The sequence below is a fragment of the Cupressus sempervirens genome, chromosome 5, assembly GCF_028749045.1.
Source record: "Cupressus sempervirens isolate cs-2001-9-10 chromosome 5, ASM2874904v1, whole genome shotgun sequence".
Taxonomy (NCBI): Eukaryota; Viridiplantae; Streptophyta; class Pinopsida; order Cupressales; family Cupressaceae; genus Cupressus; species Cupressus sempervirens.
In genome coordinates, this window is record NC_143122.1 from 309940985 (window position 1) to 309957598 (window position 16614).

A 16614-nucleotide genomic window follows, 5' to 3' on the forward strand; every position below is an offset into this window, starting at 1 on the left:
CTATATTATAATAATGTATTTTAAGATCATCATATTCTCACAACTTATAGAGCTATCCATTATGTAAATCCTAGCAATAACCATAATCTCAATCCTAACCATAATCATAATTCCAATTTTAAGAATAATCATTTTCCCAAACCTTTAACCCTAGGCTAAAGCTTAATCCAAACTTTAACCATAATGTAACTACAATGTGACCTTAACTATGGCTTAAACCTTAAAATTAATCTTAATCCTAACTTAATTCAATATTGTCTATGGATTGAAAATTGTATTCACCTACTAAAAATATAAATCCATCTATCTTAATAAATTAACCATTAAACTTTATTAAATCATACATAGAAATTGAACCCTTACTCTAGAAATAATGAGTTTTCAATATTGTCCAAAATCTTCTCCAATAAATTAAGCTTTTAACCTAACTTGAATACTTACACATAAACAAGTTAATCCTAATATTACACTATGTAATTGATTTTAAGAAATGTTAGTGTACTATTGCATTAATCCTAAGTGATATTAAAAATTTAGGATATATTTAAATCATAATCCTAAATCTAATCTTGGCCAACTTGAAACATGCAACCTCAAACTTAACTCTAACCCTAATTAAATATTAAGTTAAATTGTAAACCTAATCTAATTATAATTCTAAATTTAACAATAATAGTTCTTTGTTTCCTTTCATTCAATTACAAAAATCATTCCTATCGCTAATCGTTGCACGTACATAAATGCGCAACTACTAGTTAATTTCATCTTTCAAATCTAATTGAAGTTTTAATTCAATTAAATCTTCTAAAATCTGAAAAATTAATTTTATGAGAAATTGAAATTTAAAAATTAGAAAATCTTCATAAACTGAAAATTCTATTTTTTCTAAAAATACAAAATCAGAAATGATTCTGAAGTATCAATTTTCAATTTTTGGAAACTTTATCTCTCCAAAATTGAAAATATCTCAAATTTTATCCTTTGTCTTTTTCAATTTAAAATTGGAAACTTTCCAATTTTTCCTCCAATCTCTTTCATCCTTGTCCATTCATCATGATTTTCCCAAATTGATCTCAACCATTTATGGATTTCCAAAAAATCTATATAAACAATTCTCATATATCTTAATTTCATAACTAACTTTTAGATCGAACCTATGTCATTTTGCTACCAAAATCACAGTTGTGTGCACACTTCATATGACCAAAGAGAAGTAACAAAATCTTGGAGTATTTGATTGGTTTGCATATTTTATTATGTGATTCCAATTATAGCTACTTTTGCAATTCGACAAGTACCCATTTTCTATAAAGGGATCTCATATAAGATTTTAGTCTTTAATCTTGAATCTGCTCATGGTAACTTGCTTTTGAGTTCTTTTGTCTACCTACATTTGAGTTTTGATTTGCTGCTTATCCAAACATCCCATCCATAAAGCTCCATTGACATGACAAGTAACCCATGTTCTTGGATACCTGCATGTGTTTTGAAGGGTATATAATGTTTTCCAACCTCCTTTATCTCTCTTCATCCTCTATGATTCCCAACTAAGCTTTTATTATTTAAGATTAGTCCTACGCATAGGTATCCTTATTATGTCATGATCTCCGTGGAGCTCCACATAAGTGTGAAAGTTTGTATGTTACCACATTATGTTCCTTTTTAAGTGAAAAGACCAACATCTTGGTTTGTTGACGTTTAGTTACATCCATGTTTCTTTGGAAAATAGATGTGTTCCTTTCAAATGGTCAAGCTTAAGCAACACACTAAGCTTTGACTGCTTAGGTGGTTGTGGGCTCATTTCTTCCCCTTCCTTCATTTCAGTTTATAAAATAATTGTCATTAACGTTTGAGTTTGTACAATTTTTTGTTCCAACCTGTTCAATTGCATAGAAAAAAGCGAATTACAATATATTGTCATCTAACTTGCCACGGAGATATTTTCAAACATTTCCTACTTCATGCAATGAATACAAGCCATGGGTGTCCTAACAATTCAATCACATCAAAAGTTTGGTTGGATGCCCCGTGGTCTCATGAAAGGGTGTAGTTACAAGTTGCAGGTCATGGTTTTGGTCTTTGCACGGAGTAGCATTTATCACCTTTTTAAATATGTTTTATCATGTTTTATTCATATCTGACTAATCTAGAAATTTTTTTCTATTACAGAGTAAGTATTATATTATATTTTATTAGGAAAATGATCTAAGGTAAGGTAAGTGGAGAGATAGAGGGGTACTTAGAAATGTTGTTGGTAAGAGAGACAATATTAATTAACAACAATCAAACCAGATTACTGATCCAAGTCATAATCTAAGATTGAGGATGAAAAAAATGTCAGTGTATGAGTTGTTATTCTTAGAAGAAGCAGAGCCAAGGATTTTATTCTCTAATCAGTCAGAGCCACCAAAATTTAATAAGTGCTTGCAAAGTGTGACAATAGGAGGGAAACAATGCAAGAGAAAATGCATCCTCTAGTGGCAAATAACACTTGTGATTTCCTTTCACTTCTCCTAAAGCACTGAGCTCTTAAAAATAATTAGACATTTTGATTGACATAAGAAGACAGGTAAGAAAAGATACAAAACCAAATTGATTGCAGAAGGCATTGATCAGTACAAGGAAATTGACTAGGGTTCATAATTTTAAAATTAAAAATTTTGATGTTGAAAGAAGATTTCTTCCTATTAAAAAGAGAGAGTTGCACGGGGAAGCAGACGTCGTACCATAAGATTTACTAATTGGGCCTCATATTAGAAGAAAGGACTTCTCAATTTTCAATTTACAGTGGCTGGTTTTGGGTTGAGGCTAGAAAATCCCTACCAATTTAAGTGTTGTTTGTAAAAATGATTTGATTTGAACACACCTAGTAGATTTTGGGTAAGATATAAGTCCGTAGAATAAAATGATACAAAATATCCAGATTGATGGAGGCTTTTTATTCCCAGAAAAAATACTTTTAGCCCCTAACAAAAATATAGCAATCAATAAGAATGATGAAATTAGTCAACATAAATAAATTTTAACAATAAATCATTTTCAATTTTGGACTATTAAGATATTTCTTTTTTTTTAAATTAATTGTATGCGCGTACATTAATTTGCAAGGACTAATAACAATGTACAAAGCTTTCTAGAATAACAAAAAGATTAGCTCACCAACATTGAAATATATATATATATATATATATATATATATATATATATATATATATATATATATATCTATATATATATATATATATATATATATATATATATATATATATATATATATATATATATATATATATATATATATATATATATATATATATATATATATATATATATATATATATATATATTCCACTAATTGTCAAAATAATTTAAAAATGTTAATACAAAACTATAGTATACTATAAAATTAAAAAGTCAAATGTATTATTTATTGAAATGAAATAATAGTATATTAATTGTAAATGAATATATATACAAGTCCCTTATTCAATTAAATTATCAAAAGTAAAACAATATTATTAAATTTAGTTACATGATAATAAATTTAAAAACTTTGTACCAATCAAAAAATTAAAAATTAAAAACTATCAAACATAAATATAGTCCAAATTGATTTTAATAATATGTTAAACTTTTTATAAAAGTGGTTCCTACTTTTAGAAGGATTTTGACTTTTGTCATACATAGAGTCGCACATCAGAATTTTTTTGGCAAAGGGCGTGATAGAAATTTTGCATGGAGTATTCATTTTTGTCCTCACTATGGATCTTCTTGTTCTCTTGTATCTTGATGATGGATCATGTAGTATGATCCAAAACATTGATGGTAAAAAAAATCTACACAATCCAATCCAGAAATTACGTACTTATACTGATGAATCATGTACTATGATCCAAAACATTAATGATAAAAAAACTCTACACAATCAAATCCAGAAATTACGTACTTATACTGATTCTGTTTGTTCTCCACCATCTCCTAGATGTATGTTAAGGCTTAAGAATTTATAAATTCCTTTCCATTTGCCAGACCCAGGAAAATGTAATATGCGAAAAGGAAAAATTTTGATCTGCTAATTTCTTACTCTAGGAAAACACGTTAAAGCACGATCGAAAGGATTTAATTATTGCTCAGGCACAATTTACCATGAAAAGAACATTGCAGCATGATCACTCCTGTTTCTACTATAGCTAGGGACTAAAACCCTTAATAATTTAAAAATTAAAACATATGACATAAATACAATATTGACGGTAGTGCTAAGCACTCTGTGATCCTTCCATAAGTTTAAAGTGCATAGATAGAACTCCAACCCCAATGACACAAATGGTCTTAATTTCTAACTCCACTTCTAAAACTAGAAAGAAAATTACTCAACCCATGGTCCACAATCACTGTTCACAATATAAATGATTGTCGGAGAAAAGTTATGTGTCCAGAAACTCTAAACTAAATGTTGGTTCTGCAATTATCACATTAATCGACTCACGGAAATGAGACCACTCTTTTTTCAATTTCTCGTCGCAGATCACATCTGACAAAGACGTAAGGCCATTAACCATTCTGGGAAGTTTCTTTATTTTTTTGGAGTCACCCATGTTGAGAATTTTGAGTCTCTCCAACTTTTTGAAGTCACGTGGAAGAGCCTCCAAGCCTTGACAAGGAAATGTAAATTTTCGAGTTCATAAATTGAGGCTGGCAATTCTTTGAGATTCAGACAAGCAACTAAGCTCAGCACTTGAAGAGATCCTGCAAGCTTCCCTAGATTCTCAGGAATCTTGCGAAGTTGATGGCAATTTGTTATAGACAGTGTTTTCAGTGAAGTGAAATTGCAAATACCAATAGGAAATTCCTCAATATCCCCACAGCAGTCAATATTAATCTCTTCAAGTTTAAGCAGCTTTGAGCACACTTCAATGTCCAATCGTGCCTTATCAGTGCTGCAGAGACTCAGTGAGAGCTTCCTAAGATTTTCTAAATATTGAAAATAATCTAGATCAGGGACAATCAATTTTTCAAGCCGAAGGCTCTTCAGTTGAACCAATGAACTAAAGGTTGACATGCCATCAATTTTAGCCCTACAGGATTTCTGGTTGATTATGATAAGAATTTTCAACCGAGACATTTCCTGCACAAATGGTGGAAGGAAATATTCATTTCCATCAAATATCAATACAAGGGCATGGGCCTCTAGAAACTCCAACTTAGGCCATTTATTCTCTTTCATTGGACCTGCAAAAGTATTCAAACCCTTTTAAAGAAGGAATATATATATTTTGATGGGCCTGACTCATTTGCTTGAAGCCTGATAATTGTGAATATCAATAAACAAATTTAAAGCAATCAACCTGTGCGAATGGCAATAATCTCAGCAGCTTTTATATCTCCATGTGAGGGATCTTCCCAGCAAGAGAATGGAGATAATCTCAACCTTTTGTGTATCTTGTCATTTTGGTTGTTGTTCGTAGATTCTACACAATAAATAGCCAAATGCTGCAACATATCATTTTGAACTGCATATATCTCACAATTGCTGGGAAAGCAAGAGTAAAGATGCATTCAATCTTCAGTAAGAAATATTTTTCAAGTTTTCAAATTGAAGTACCAACATTTCAATGGTTACAAATTTTGAGTTGAAGTAAAACGATTACATGTCCAAACTCCATTTAGATCATGCTGGAAGAAATGGGAGATTTACTCTTTCGGCTTGATGATCACTATCTATATCTTTTTGCTACATATTTCAATGCAATTTCAACAAAAGAATCTAAAAGAAGACACTCACCTTGAATTATGAGTTAGCTGTACAAAATTTAAGAGCCCTCTTTTTTCGAGATCAACAAGAATCATCGATGCATGCTCTAGGCTTCAGTTGTGAACATGAATCCAAATATCAAACAAAGCATCAAAAGGGATTTTTTTAACTTCAGGAAACAATATCAGGTCCAAAAAGCATTTTTTTGTATCATTGTCCAAATCTTCTATGCTCAGTGCTAGGCGCTTGAGAACATCCTCTTCATAAGATCTAAGATTGATTCGTCTTCCTTGTGAAAGCTGCCTTTTGGCATATTCCCAATATGCATTTTCACTGTATTTATGTAAATAATGTCCAATCACCTCCAATACAAGTGGTAATCCTAGACATTCTTTTGCTACCTGTTAGTACAGACTAATTAGCCCTAATATAATCTCGAAGGGTGGCCTTTAGATCTACACATATTGAACTAAATGAACCATGCTTCTTAAATTGCAAACACGGAATGGATAGCAGATCTACACAATATCAGCTAGCAAAAAATAATGTCGTATTATGGAAATTTAGCAAACTTCAGGTTCACTAAAATCAACAAATGAGACGTAGATAGACATAGGTATACCTCTTTGACTGGTTGCTTGTTGATCCATCCATCTGGAATTCTTTCTTGTCCAAAGGCCCAATAACAAAAGAGGGATAGAGCATCTTCCTCTCCAAGCGAAGGCATATAATGAGTGCTGTCAAGGTGTATGGAATTGACACTGTCCCTAACTGTAACAAAAGTCTTGCATCCCTCTGCTTCAAACAACAATTATTCGAGATTAACATTCGGCCCCATATCATCTAATATGACTAGAATATTTTCTCGCTTAAGCCTGAGTATTTCCTGAAGAGCCTCATGAATGCTCTCACTCTGAGAATCAGGCAACGGTTGATCCTCAGTGATCATTTTCCATATGTTCTCAAGAATCATCTTGTTATCTGGTAGCTGTGAAACTATTTGAAAAATTATCTTGTCTCCAAAACGTTCTGAGAAGAAGAATGGAGAACGTAAGGTCAGGGAAATTAGAAAAGAATGCAAGGGTCATTTCCAATAGATAGACATGTATAAGTAAGGTCTCATTAGTAATTAATTAACAAACATAAATAAGTTTATTTGCTAAATTGCTAATTCATTGAGTCTATATCTGTAATGCCTCGCCAAGGGATCCAAAGAATTAACCTAGAATTTCACTAAGTTTGGTAACATTTTTTTTTACATGAAAGTAAATACCATACATAACTTATTCACAATAACGGAAGCAATAAAAATGTCCATTTGAAAAGTAAACATAACATACATAACAGATTACATTCTTTAAGATCCCTTAACGTTGAATTACATACATGAATCCATCTAGTACAACAACTACATGAAATAATAATGATAAGTCCAATGTTCATACATTACATTTCCAAATTCTCAATCATCCATTGTACATGTCACAAGGTATGAAGGCTTAAAAGAATATACATACGTGAAATAAGGTACATCATCCTATTCTAATCCATGATACATCAAAGACAATCACATGATACATCATCATAGAAGACATATACATCCATCATAAAGATCAAACAAAATAAACTAAGTGCATGGTTCCTCCCAACCGTAAATAGCATCATTAGACCATCGTGGGCCCTAGCCATCCCTCCGTGCGTAACATCCCAAATCACCAAAGGGATCATCGGTATTAACATAGTAGGAATGTCACTCCTAACATATACAACTTCATATGTAGAAAGTAATCTAACATTAAGCATAAGATAACATCATCTAACATATGCTAATCATCAATGAAAGGATACATATCCACCATCATGAAGGACGCATCAGCCACGATGTCTCGATGAATCTCAAATGATAAGAGTGGAAAATACACTACCACCCGACCACATGGTACCTAAGTGGTCCACTCCCACCGTGCTGAGGAGATAATCTTAAGTCCGAAATAGGTTATCCATAACACATATCACAAATCTCTATAGTCTAGGAATCCTAAAACTATACTAACTCAAAGGTTCCAATCACGAAACTGACATCTACTTCCCAAAAGCACACAATGACATGTAGGAACCTACTATGCAAGCGGGAAAGTGTCATCGCAATTATCATGTACAAATTACCCTGGCAGTTAGCTAAACTCCATGGGTCCATACTGATTTCATGTGGCCACTAGTATCCTCTCATACTGACGAGGCATACTACGGAATGCAAGGTTGCAACCATGCGTCTCACTACTCCCATACTAGCCTATACAAACACTCAAGGCATGGGCGAGAAAAAAACACTTATCTTTTTAGGTTCATTTTGTTAGTATTAGGTGTAAATGTTATCACTTATTAATCCAACTTACAATGAGTTACCCTGGCAGCCTCTTAGGGCCCTGGCCCCCATTGCAAGCCACTTCCCGTCACTACATGCAGATATCCTACCCTAATGCTCATGGACTCATAAATTTCAAAATCACAAAAGATAATCCATAAAATCATCAAATATGCATAAAAGCATCAAATCTCCATGACCAAACATCCATAGAAAAATATGAACACAACAGCTCTCTATTGGCAACTGAAGTATCCCTGATAATCAAAGTATCCAATGGTTCTCAATAACCAAAATATATACCTCAATCATACTGATCGAAGACTCCAGAAATGGTTGAGTCAAACATGTCACAACATGACATCATCAAGAATAAATTCACATCTCAGTCTCATCATGGCGACTAGAAAATAATCAGGGATAACTGATCAATAACTCAAAAATGATTAGCTCAAGTGTCTCATACACATACATCTCAGCTACACACATGAAGACTGGTGAACAAATACAAACAGTAAATACAAACATTTCATAGAGCATACAATCACATTACTATGGTTGGGATTATAAAGATCAAGACCAAATAAGATCAACATGCCAACACATCTCATAACCCCCGAGCCTCTGGTAACAACCTAGGACTGGTCAATACTAGTTAACCCAAAACCCAAAACAAGAAGCATATAGAATACACGATGCAAACACATGTTTTGGTTTTGCTAAGTTTTCAAATTTGAATTTAAAAGTCTCAGTTTACGTATTCCCAAATTATATTAAGTGGAGAAATTTCACATTTTTCCTAACACATGTATTTGTTTGATAGATAAAAGTTTCTCCTCAAAACTATTAGACTCCATTTGCTAATTGTACTAATAATATTTTGTCTATGTAAACGTTGTTTGAAAAAGATCCCTATCACAAACCAATAAGACTCATTGTAGATTTTAACATGAATAATCTCCAAATTCTTAACATTATCATCTTCATTAAACAACTCTAAAATTGTTTAATATATATTAAATAGTATTCAATATACCTTATAAAAATTCCACTATATTAAAATCTCTTTTCTTTTAATTTTCTCTCATTTAAAAATCCATTTACTTAGATTGACTAATAATTAATTACACTTCTTCTACTATTAACTAATCTTAATTAAATTTGATTTAATTAGATTAGATAATAAACCATATAAAACTAATGCATATTAATAAGATTCTAATAAAGGAAGATTACAATAATATCTTTAATCCATTTCATGGTTTGGTATATTATTTTTTTCTTGTGAAGGTTTAGCATAAAGAACTCTTGGTTATGGAAAATGGAGAAATATTTGTCTTTGAATAAAACAGTCTCAGCACGACGGCCATATCTCCCTAATGAACTGTTGGATCGGGCTGAAATTGAAATATGTTGGAGAGGGCCAAGTCGCGCCAATTCTGACTAGAGTGATCGAATAAATTCATTCACAATAAAAAGTTATGAATGACTGAGTTCGGGTCTATCCAAGGGGCAACGACAGGGCAGTTTGTGATGAATTAAAAATTTCCTCTTAAAATAATTGTTCTCTAAATTTAACCATAAAAGGGTTTATTCATACGCATCTAAAAATATAATTCATAGAAATATTACATCTAATCATTCAAATTTTCACCATAAAATTTCTATTTTAATTCCAAATCTTGTCTTTCTAATTTAATATAAATTAGAACCCAAGTCCGATTCATATCTAATTATTTCTCCTTAATTGGATCTAGGGTTTTTCTATTGTTTTCTTCTCAACCAAATAGCATATCTAGATTCCAATTTCAATTACAAATTCAATCATAGAGAAGTTTCAGACACATAAAACAAACACGATGAAGACAGGAATGCATGATGCGGAAATAGCATAAGTAAAATGAAAAGAATCTACCCGAATTCTAATGCTAATTTGCTCTTCCTCAGAAAACTCGTAGAGCAAGCTCCCTTCTTCAGAGTTCTTGAGTCCTCCAATGCTCCAATTGCTCTCCACCCTCTCCCTAAGCTTCTATGAATGCCTGAATACAAAGAGCTCTCAAGAAACCTTTGGAATGCTTCTTGAAACTGCTGAAAGGTGTCACCAATTAAGCATGAGTGTTTTCCAATTCTTTTTGATGAGTCAGAGAATTGTAGACACCTTGTGCTTAATTGATGCACTAACCCCCATGTTGTTGACACATGTTAATTCCCATGCAAGCTTATAACTCCAATAATTTCTATTTCAATTTTATAACTTTCATTTTAATCTTTTATAACTTTTATTATTATTATTTTATTTATTACTTTATTATTATTTTATAATTATTATTAATTTTAATTTTCTAGTTTTCTTTTATTTAATTCCTTTTTCCCAATAATTCACATTACAATCAAAATATCAAAGATCATGATATTTTATTAATTTTCTCAAATAAATAATTTATTAATTAAATCTATTTATTAAGACTTAATTAATGAAAAATTCACCATAGACCTTCAAGACAAAATATGAAAACCCATCATAGAACAAATCATACAAAATAAATCTAAAGGGTTAGAAACCACGAAATATGTCATCCAACACATTCAGTGGGTATTCAACTTTGATACTTGTCCTAACTCACTAAGACAAATGGTTTTTAGGTTTGGGATTTGGACTTGAGAATTTATCTCCCTTCCTTTATCATTGAGATAGTATAATAGGGTACGCTCATCCTGGCAATTCAGGAAAGTCGATACCCGATACCTGTAACCTGCAAAAAAACCATGCATGTACATACAATATATAATGCTAAGCTAAAAAAACAATGGCAGGAAGTGGTGCATCGTGTAGATCCCGACTAAGCAAGTGACTACAACTCCCTTCCTTAACCACATCAGAAACGCCATACAATAAGAAAACACGCACACCATACACATGCAAGTATGGGATAAGTAACCATAATAAAACACATGGGATAATAAACCATCTAACTAATCATCATTAATAACTGAAAACAATGTAATGATCATCATACATACATGAAATGTAAAGTCTAAATGATCTCATCATATATCAACTGAATACTTATCATAATATCTGATAGTGTCAAAACAACACCACTAAACCATTAACATAAAACTAGTCTACATAGTCTGATAACAATAAGTCTAGAAAAAATCTGATTAACAAAAAGATTAACGTACAAGGTCAAATTTGGAGATTTCATCTCTGTTTTTGGCTTTATCACTTACGGTGGTTGATTTGAAACTAGAGGTGATTTATTTGGTGAGAGAATGTGTAGAGCCGAAGTGGGGTGGCGGAATTGAAGATATTTTCATAATGGCGGAGTTGGGGGTTATTATCCACATGGAAAATCAACCTCGGTGGATGATTGGTGGTGCCCCAAGTGAGTTGCAACCCTTACCAGTGTGGTCAGCTAGCACTCTTGTTGAAGTACATCTCCCATTTTCTCGAAAAGGGTGGTGCAAGTTTCTGGAGTTCTTGCATGCTATGGAGTTGGATCAGGTTTTCATTAGGTACTGAGTGGTGAGGAAGTGCAAAGTGACAACCTAGAAGTCAAATGCACTTATGGGTGAGGATAGGAAGTTGAGAATCTGAAGGCAAATTTTGGTAAGATAGAGTAAGAGGAGCTTTGAGCGGGATGGTGTTGGTTCTGTTGGGGCCAAGCTTAAAGACTTTATTAATGATTAAAATAATTAATTACAATTTAATTTATTCACATTAAATTATATCTAAAAAATAATTGTATTATTAAAAATGTACTAGTTTATCATTGTAAGCACAAAATAATGATATAATAATTTTTAATGATACTATATTCTTCATGTACTACCAATTTTAATTATTTGATAAGGAATTCCCTATGTGGGCACTACCCTCTGGGTTTGTCTCACATTGGAGATAAACAATGTTTTTCAAACCTCTTTCACACTGCTGACAAAAGCAAAGGGTTTTTTTTCGACTTGTTTAACTCTCCCTACAGATGTTCGGGCTGCTAAAGTTGGGTTTCGCACCAGAAATGCAATTTCCTAGTTGTTGGGAAAGGTTTTCCGATTTATCTTATCCAACTGATATTGGTTTTTTGTTTTCAAGGATTTTGAACGTTCCACAAGTCGAACCTCATGCATGGTCGATCTTCATTAAAATGAGAAGTTGCTTGAGGAGATTGTAGTGATTTGTATCTGGAATAGTTTTTACATGAAGGAGAAATGTTGCCATGAAGAAGAAGTTCGTCACATGATTTCTCACGGCATGGGCTTTGCTTCTGTGATATTTTTTTAATTCCCTTTATTGTTTAGATTAATCATGCATACTTTAAAATTGTTTATTATACATGAGGTAAATGAGATTAATATTTTCAATATAATATTCCACCTCATTTGTTGCATGGGATTTAATTTCGATTGTTGCCAACCCATCCAAGAATCCCTGGATTCGGCTACAAATTCATCATTTGTCTTTCAACATTCCTCTCTGCTTTTGAGTCACTTGCTTTCAACCAAGTTAACCGGATTCTTATTATAATAAAAAGGTGTTCCCAGGAGAAGCAGCACGAGTATTCTTCTCACAGAATATGAGGCTAAGAGTCCGTTTGGTTCCTGAAAGATGACAGGAATTGGTTTTTCTAAATCCGGATTTGAAATTTTTTGTGTTTGTTTCAAAATTGGCAAAATGGAATTAACGACCCAGACTTCAAATTTTGCCTCAAAACCAGGTTTTCCAACTTCCTACTAGTAAGTAGGAATTGAAAATCAAAACCTGGTTATGTCTTTTAAGGAGTGTGAAAACAATAGATTGGACTACCTTTTGAAATTTGTCTTCAACTCTAAGCTTACTCATAAAAATGTGCCTTCACATGCATCTTCCAAGTGAAACAAACCATTTAAGTAAAATCCCAAAAATTAGAATGAAGATTTTCAAAACCTTGATTTGTCTAAACCAAGATTCGTAGAAATTTTGGTTTTTTAAATTCCACAAACCAAACAGACCTTAAGCATAAAGCCATAGAATAGGATTTTCCATAAAACAACATAATAAATACGCGATTATTTTGCAAGCTAAGTAAAAGACAATAGAATATCATTTGCGAGCGTTCCAAAACAAAGTACAGTATTTCGACAAACAGAAAGAAAGGAATTTGAAGTCTCTGTTATTAATGAATTTAGAATGACTTGACTTCAAAGATAAAATCAAAGAGATAATCTAGTGAGGGAGAAGGTAATTGTAACATTCACAACTATGGGGGTGTTGAAAAAATAAATACAGAATGAACGTGCCTTTCAATAGAGCGAAGTAATCAAATAATTGTTGTTACTTGTGTTGAGATTGTGAGAACTACGCTGGGGCAAAATGGAATCATTTCTTGAAGCCGGTAAGGATTTTCTCGCCATCTATGTGTTTTTTAGAATTTCTCTTGATGCCTACATCAATTAAAGATTATAAAGAGAGGTTCTTATATTTTATTTGAATCAGTTGTTCCACATTTAGGTCTCCATGCCTGTCAGTCACTATCCAAGCAACACACGCGATGGATAGGAACGTTTCTATGGTCATGCCGATGATGTACAACATTATCCGCCGTTAGATGGAAAAATCAGCTTCTTCAAATAGAAAAATGCGTTGGGCATAATAACCTTAAGCCCGTTACTGCATCCTGGTGAAGTTTGTGCACATCTAAGCTAAAAGGTATCATGGACAATCAAGATCCCATTGGCGTTTCACAATGGTTGGCCAAAAATCAAGAAGATTCATACATATTACAAGTGGGTAGCGATAAAGGGCTTGCTAGCATTTTCATGGTGCCAATTACTCTCAGAGAAAACGATGCCATCTTCATTCCTCAGGCGGTATTGTTAGGGCCCTATCACTTCCTCAAACCACACCTTGCTGAACTGGAGTCTGAGAAATTTCAAGTCATTGCACGGATGGTTATCAGTAAGCTTCCTAGAGATTTCTTTGACCCACTTTAAAAAGTTCAAAATGGCGGGAGTCTTTCAGATCTTAAGGATGACAATTTCTTTGCAAGTGCAGTCCCTCGTTGCAGGGACTTCTACAGGGACGCTCATTTATTCAAAAATTTGAACGATGAGGCTTTCACCATGATGTTGTTTAGGGATGCTTCCTTCCTCCTCCTTTTCCTCTCCGACCATCGACCAAAAAAAAATCTAAGATAAGTATAGCAACCCATTCCATGATCTAAAGTCAGGTGAAGGTCTGTGGTTTGCTGTGATGACAGATGTCTTCAAATTGGAGAATCAAATCCCTCTGCTTGCCTTAGAGTCGCTCTATGCTTTTATTTGCGGTCCACTAAATCAGTCTAATTTCAAGAACTATGTTGAAGGCATATGCTCTAGATACTCCCCCTTGTGGATTGAACACAGACATGAAGAGCCACTAGATGTAGCTAGCTGTCGACATCTCCTGCATTCCATCCATGCGAGCCTCTATAGGAAGCATCATCATGAGGGCTCTGACCAACGCCCCACTCAAAATGGCTGGTCTCCTCTTGCATGGCTTAGAAACATAAATCACAAGGAGCGACAATCGGAAGAGGTTAGGCTTCGCAACCAACGAAAGATTGGTATTCTGTCCGCTTCAGACTTGAGCAAAATCGGAGTAAAATTTAGCCGTTTCGATGGAGGCATTGAGCTGATACGGTTTCACACCACTCATTCTACTTTATATCTTCCAATGCTAAAGATTGGTATTATGACTAAGACGATCGTTAGAAACTTGATAGCATTTGAGGTATGCTCACCAGAGATTAAAGAAAACGTTGTTACTGCTTTTATTCGGCTGTTGAAGGAGCTAATCCACGACACCAATGACGTGGAGTTACTGAGGAAAAATGAAATCTTTTCAACCTTGGGCATGGACGATGAGGAGATTGTGGAGATTGTGAAAAGATTGAGCAGATCAACATGGAATCCAATCTGTGAACCTGTCAACAATGCCAGGAAAGGCCTCTATAACTACTATATGAGAAATTTGGGTTTTGATCACAGCTTCGTTCGCAGGATCAGTGGCGCTTCTTATGACTGCGGTGCATGTTTTTTTCTGTTCTACACCTGCATCCCTCCTGAGAGCAACTCCCAAAAAATGCATTTTACAAATGACAAAGAAAAGAGCCTACTAATAACTTAATAAGGTCGACTACCATGGCATTCATTTAACCTTTTGTATACCTTAGTCCTTAAAGTTAAATTCTATTAGTAGAAAATCTTTGGAAATCTTTCCCACATATGTAGGATTATAGTTTATAATTTTTCTTCAACACCGAAGAAAAAGTGAATCATGTGAAGTGAATGGTAAAGGGAATGTAATTGACAGTGATGGGACATATAATTAATGCCAACTCACATTGCAAGTGTGAAGTGGAGGTGGTGGTGAGGATAGTGGACACTTCTCACCATTATGGAAATTAAAATTAGATCGATGTTTCATTTCAGGCATTCGACCCGAAATAAGACTTCCACCATTGATATGTAATTATCAAACGATATATTATTGTTCAGTACAACTCCACTGTGTTGTATTTATTATCCATTTCCATTTTGTAGTTGTTACATAACACATTTTAATATGTACTTCTTTCCAAACAAGGAGGGCCTTTCGAGATAAAGTCTAGTAGGCAAAAAATATCTTGATCAAACATCATCCAGTAAGGCATAAAATAGTCTGGATTGATGTTAATTTGAAAAATATGAGTACAATCAAGGTAGAAAATTGAAATAGCTGCATAACCTTATAAATTATATTCTATGAACATTTAACAAAGTACAATAACTTATAACTGTATGTATTATATGTTTTATATCCTATGAATACAAGTCCCAAAGGGTCTTGGTACCCCTTCTTATAGAAAATGAAGGGGTGCATACAAGCTTCAGTACCTTTGGTAACTAATAACTAATTTGCAGAATTTTCCCAAAAATTTTACAAAATGATTTGGGAAACAAGAAATTAATGAAGTACCCACCACATAGCTTGAAACATTACCAATAATTTGTCAAGGTGTTCTATGTTTGCAGCATGTGGATTGAGCCTCTTTTGTCATCACAAATCATGAATTGCCTAGTCCAACACCTCCCTTTCTACCTCCTGCTCTAGTTCATGTTGGTCACTGATATACCTAGGATAATTTACCTAGAGATTCCACATAATGTTCATCATGCTACTAATAATATCATATTGATCTTCTTCAGACCCAACCTACCCTAGCTGCACTATAGGGTCTGGTACCTTTCCTTTTGGATGCTCATGAATATGAAGTCCTGGGATGCTCATCAAATTTCCCAACCATAGTTGTTAATCTAGAGAAAACCTATGCTTTGAGTACACGTTCTCATTTTTGTCAGCAACTTGGTTTTATAAAGCATGCATTTAATGCCAAAAGGAAATTAATTTTCATGTTTCACATGCTTTGAAAACAAGTTGTACAACATTCACCAATGTGTTAGATTTGTTTGCATTAATAGCCACCAAATTGCC

The 16614-nt window shown here is 33.4% G+C and overlaps 2 protein-coding genes across 2 annotated transcripts; one reads left to right on the plus strand and one right to left on the minus strand.

Moving 5' to 3' along the window:
* Positions 1 to 4427: 4427 nt before the first annotated feature.
* On the minus strand, positions 4428 to 13514 carry LOC149555867 (putative disease resistance protein At4g33300). The gene is made up of 7 exons (XM_089829592.1): positions 13439 to 13514; positions 6668 to 6784; positions 6378 to 6550; positions 5926 to 6156; positions 5349 to 5493; positions 4624 to 5232; positions 4428 to 4534 (listed from the first exon to the last, which is right to left on the minus strand). The coding sequence occupies exons 1-7, from the start codon at positions 13512 to 13514 to the stop codon at positions 4428 to 4430; spliced, it is 1458 nt and encodes a 485-aa protein (XP_089685718.1).
* A 300-nt stretch (positions 13515 to 13814) lies between these two features.
* On the plus strand, positions 13815 to 15267 carry LOC149555868 (putative UPF0481 protein At3g02645). Its single transcript, XM_089829593.1, has 2 exons — positions 13815 to 14058; positions 14360 to 15267. The coding sequence occupies exons 1-2, from the start codon at positions 13815 to 13817 to the stop codon at positions 15265 to 15267; spliced, it is 1152 nt and encodes a 383-aa protein (XP_089685719.1).
* The last annotated feature ends 1347 nt before the right edge of the window (positions 15268 to 16614 follow it).

Excerpts from the sequence above, each read along its gene's own strand:
- LOC149555867 (XM_089829592.1), bottom strand. The coding sequence starts at position 13,514 with ATGGCGAGAAAATCCTTACCGGCTTCAAGAAATGATTCCATTTTGCCC. Across the intron at positions 6,785-13,438 it reads TTCTCACAATCTCAACACAA|AACGTTTTGGAGACAAGATA; the intron begins GTAACAACAATT and ends TCTTCTTCTCAG. Across the intron at positions 5,494-5,925 it reads ACCTGATATTGTTTCCTGAA|CATTTGGCTATTTATTGTGT; the intron begins GTTAAAAAAATC and ends GATATGTTGCAG.
- LOC149555868 (XM_089829593.1), top strand. The coding sequence starts at position 13,815 with ATGGACAATCAAGATCCCATTGGCGTTTCACAATGGTTGGCCAAAAAT. Across the intron at positions 14,059-14,359 it reads CATTGCACGGATGGTTATCA|ATGTCTTCAAATTGGAGAAT; the intron begins GTAAGCTTCCTA and ends CTGTGATGACAG.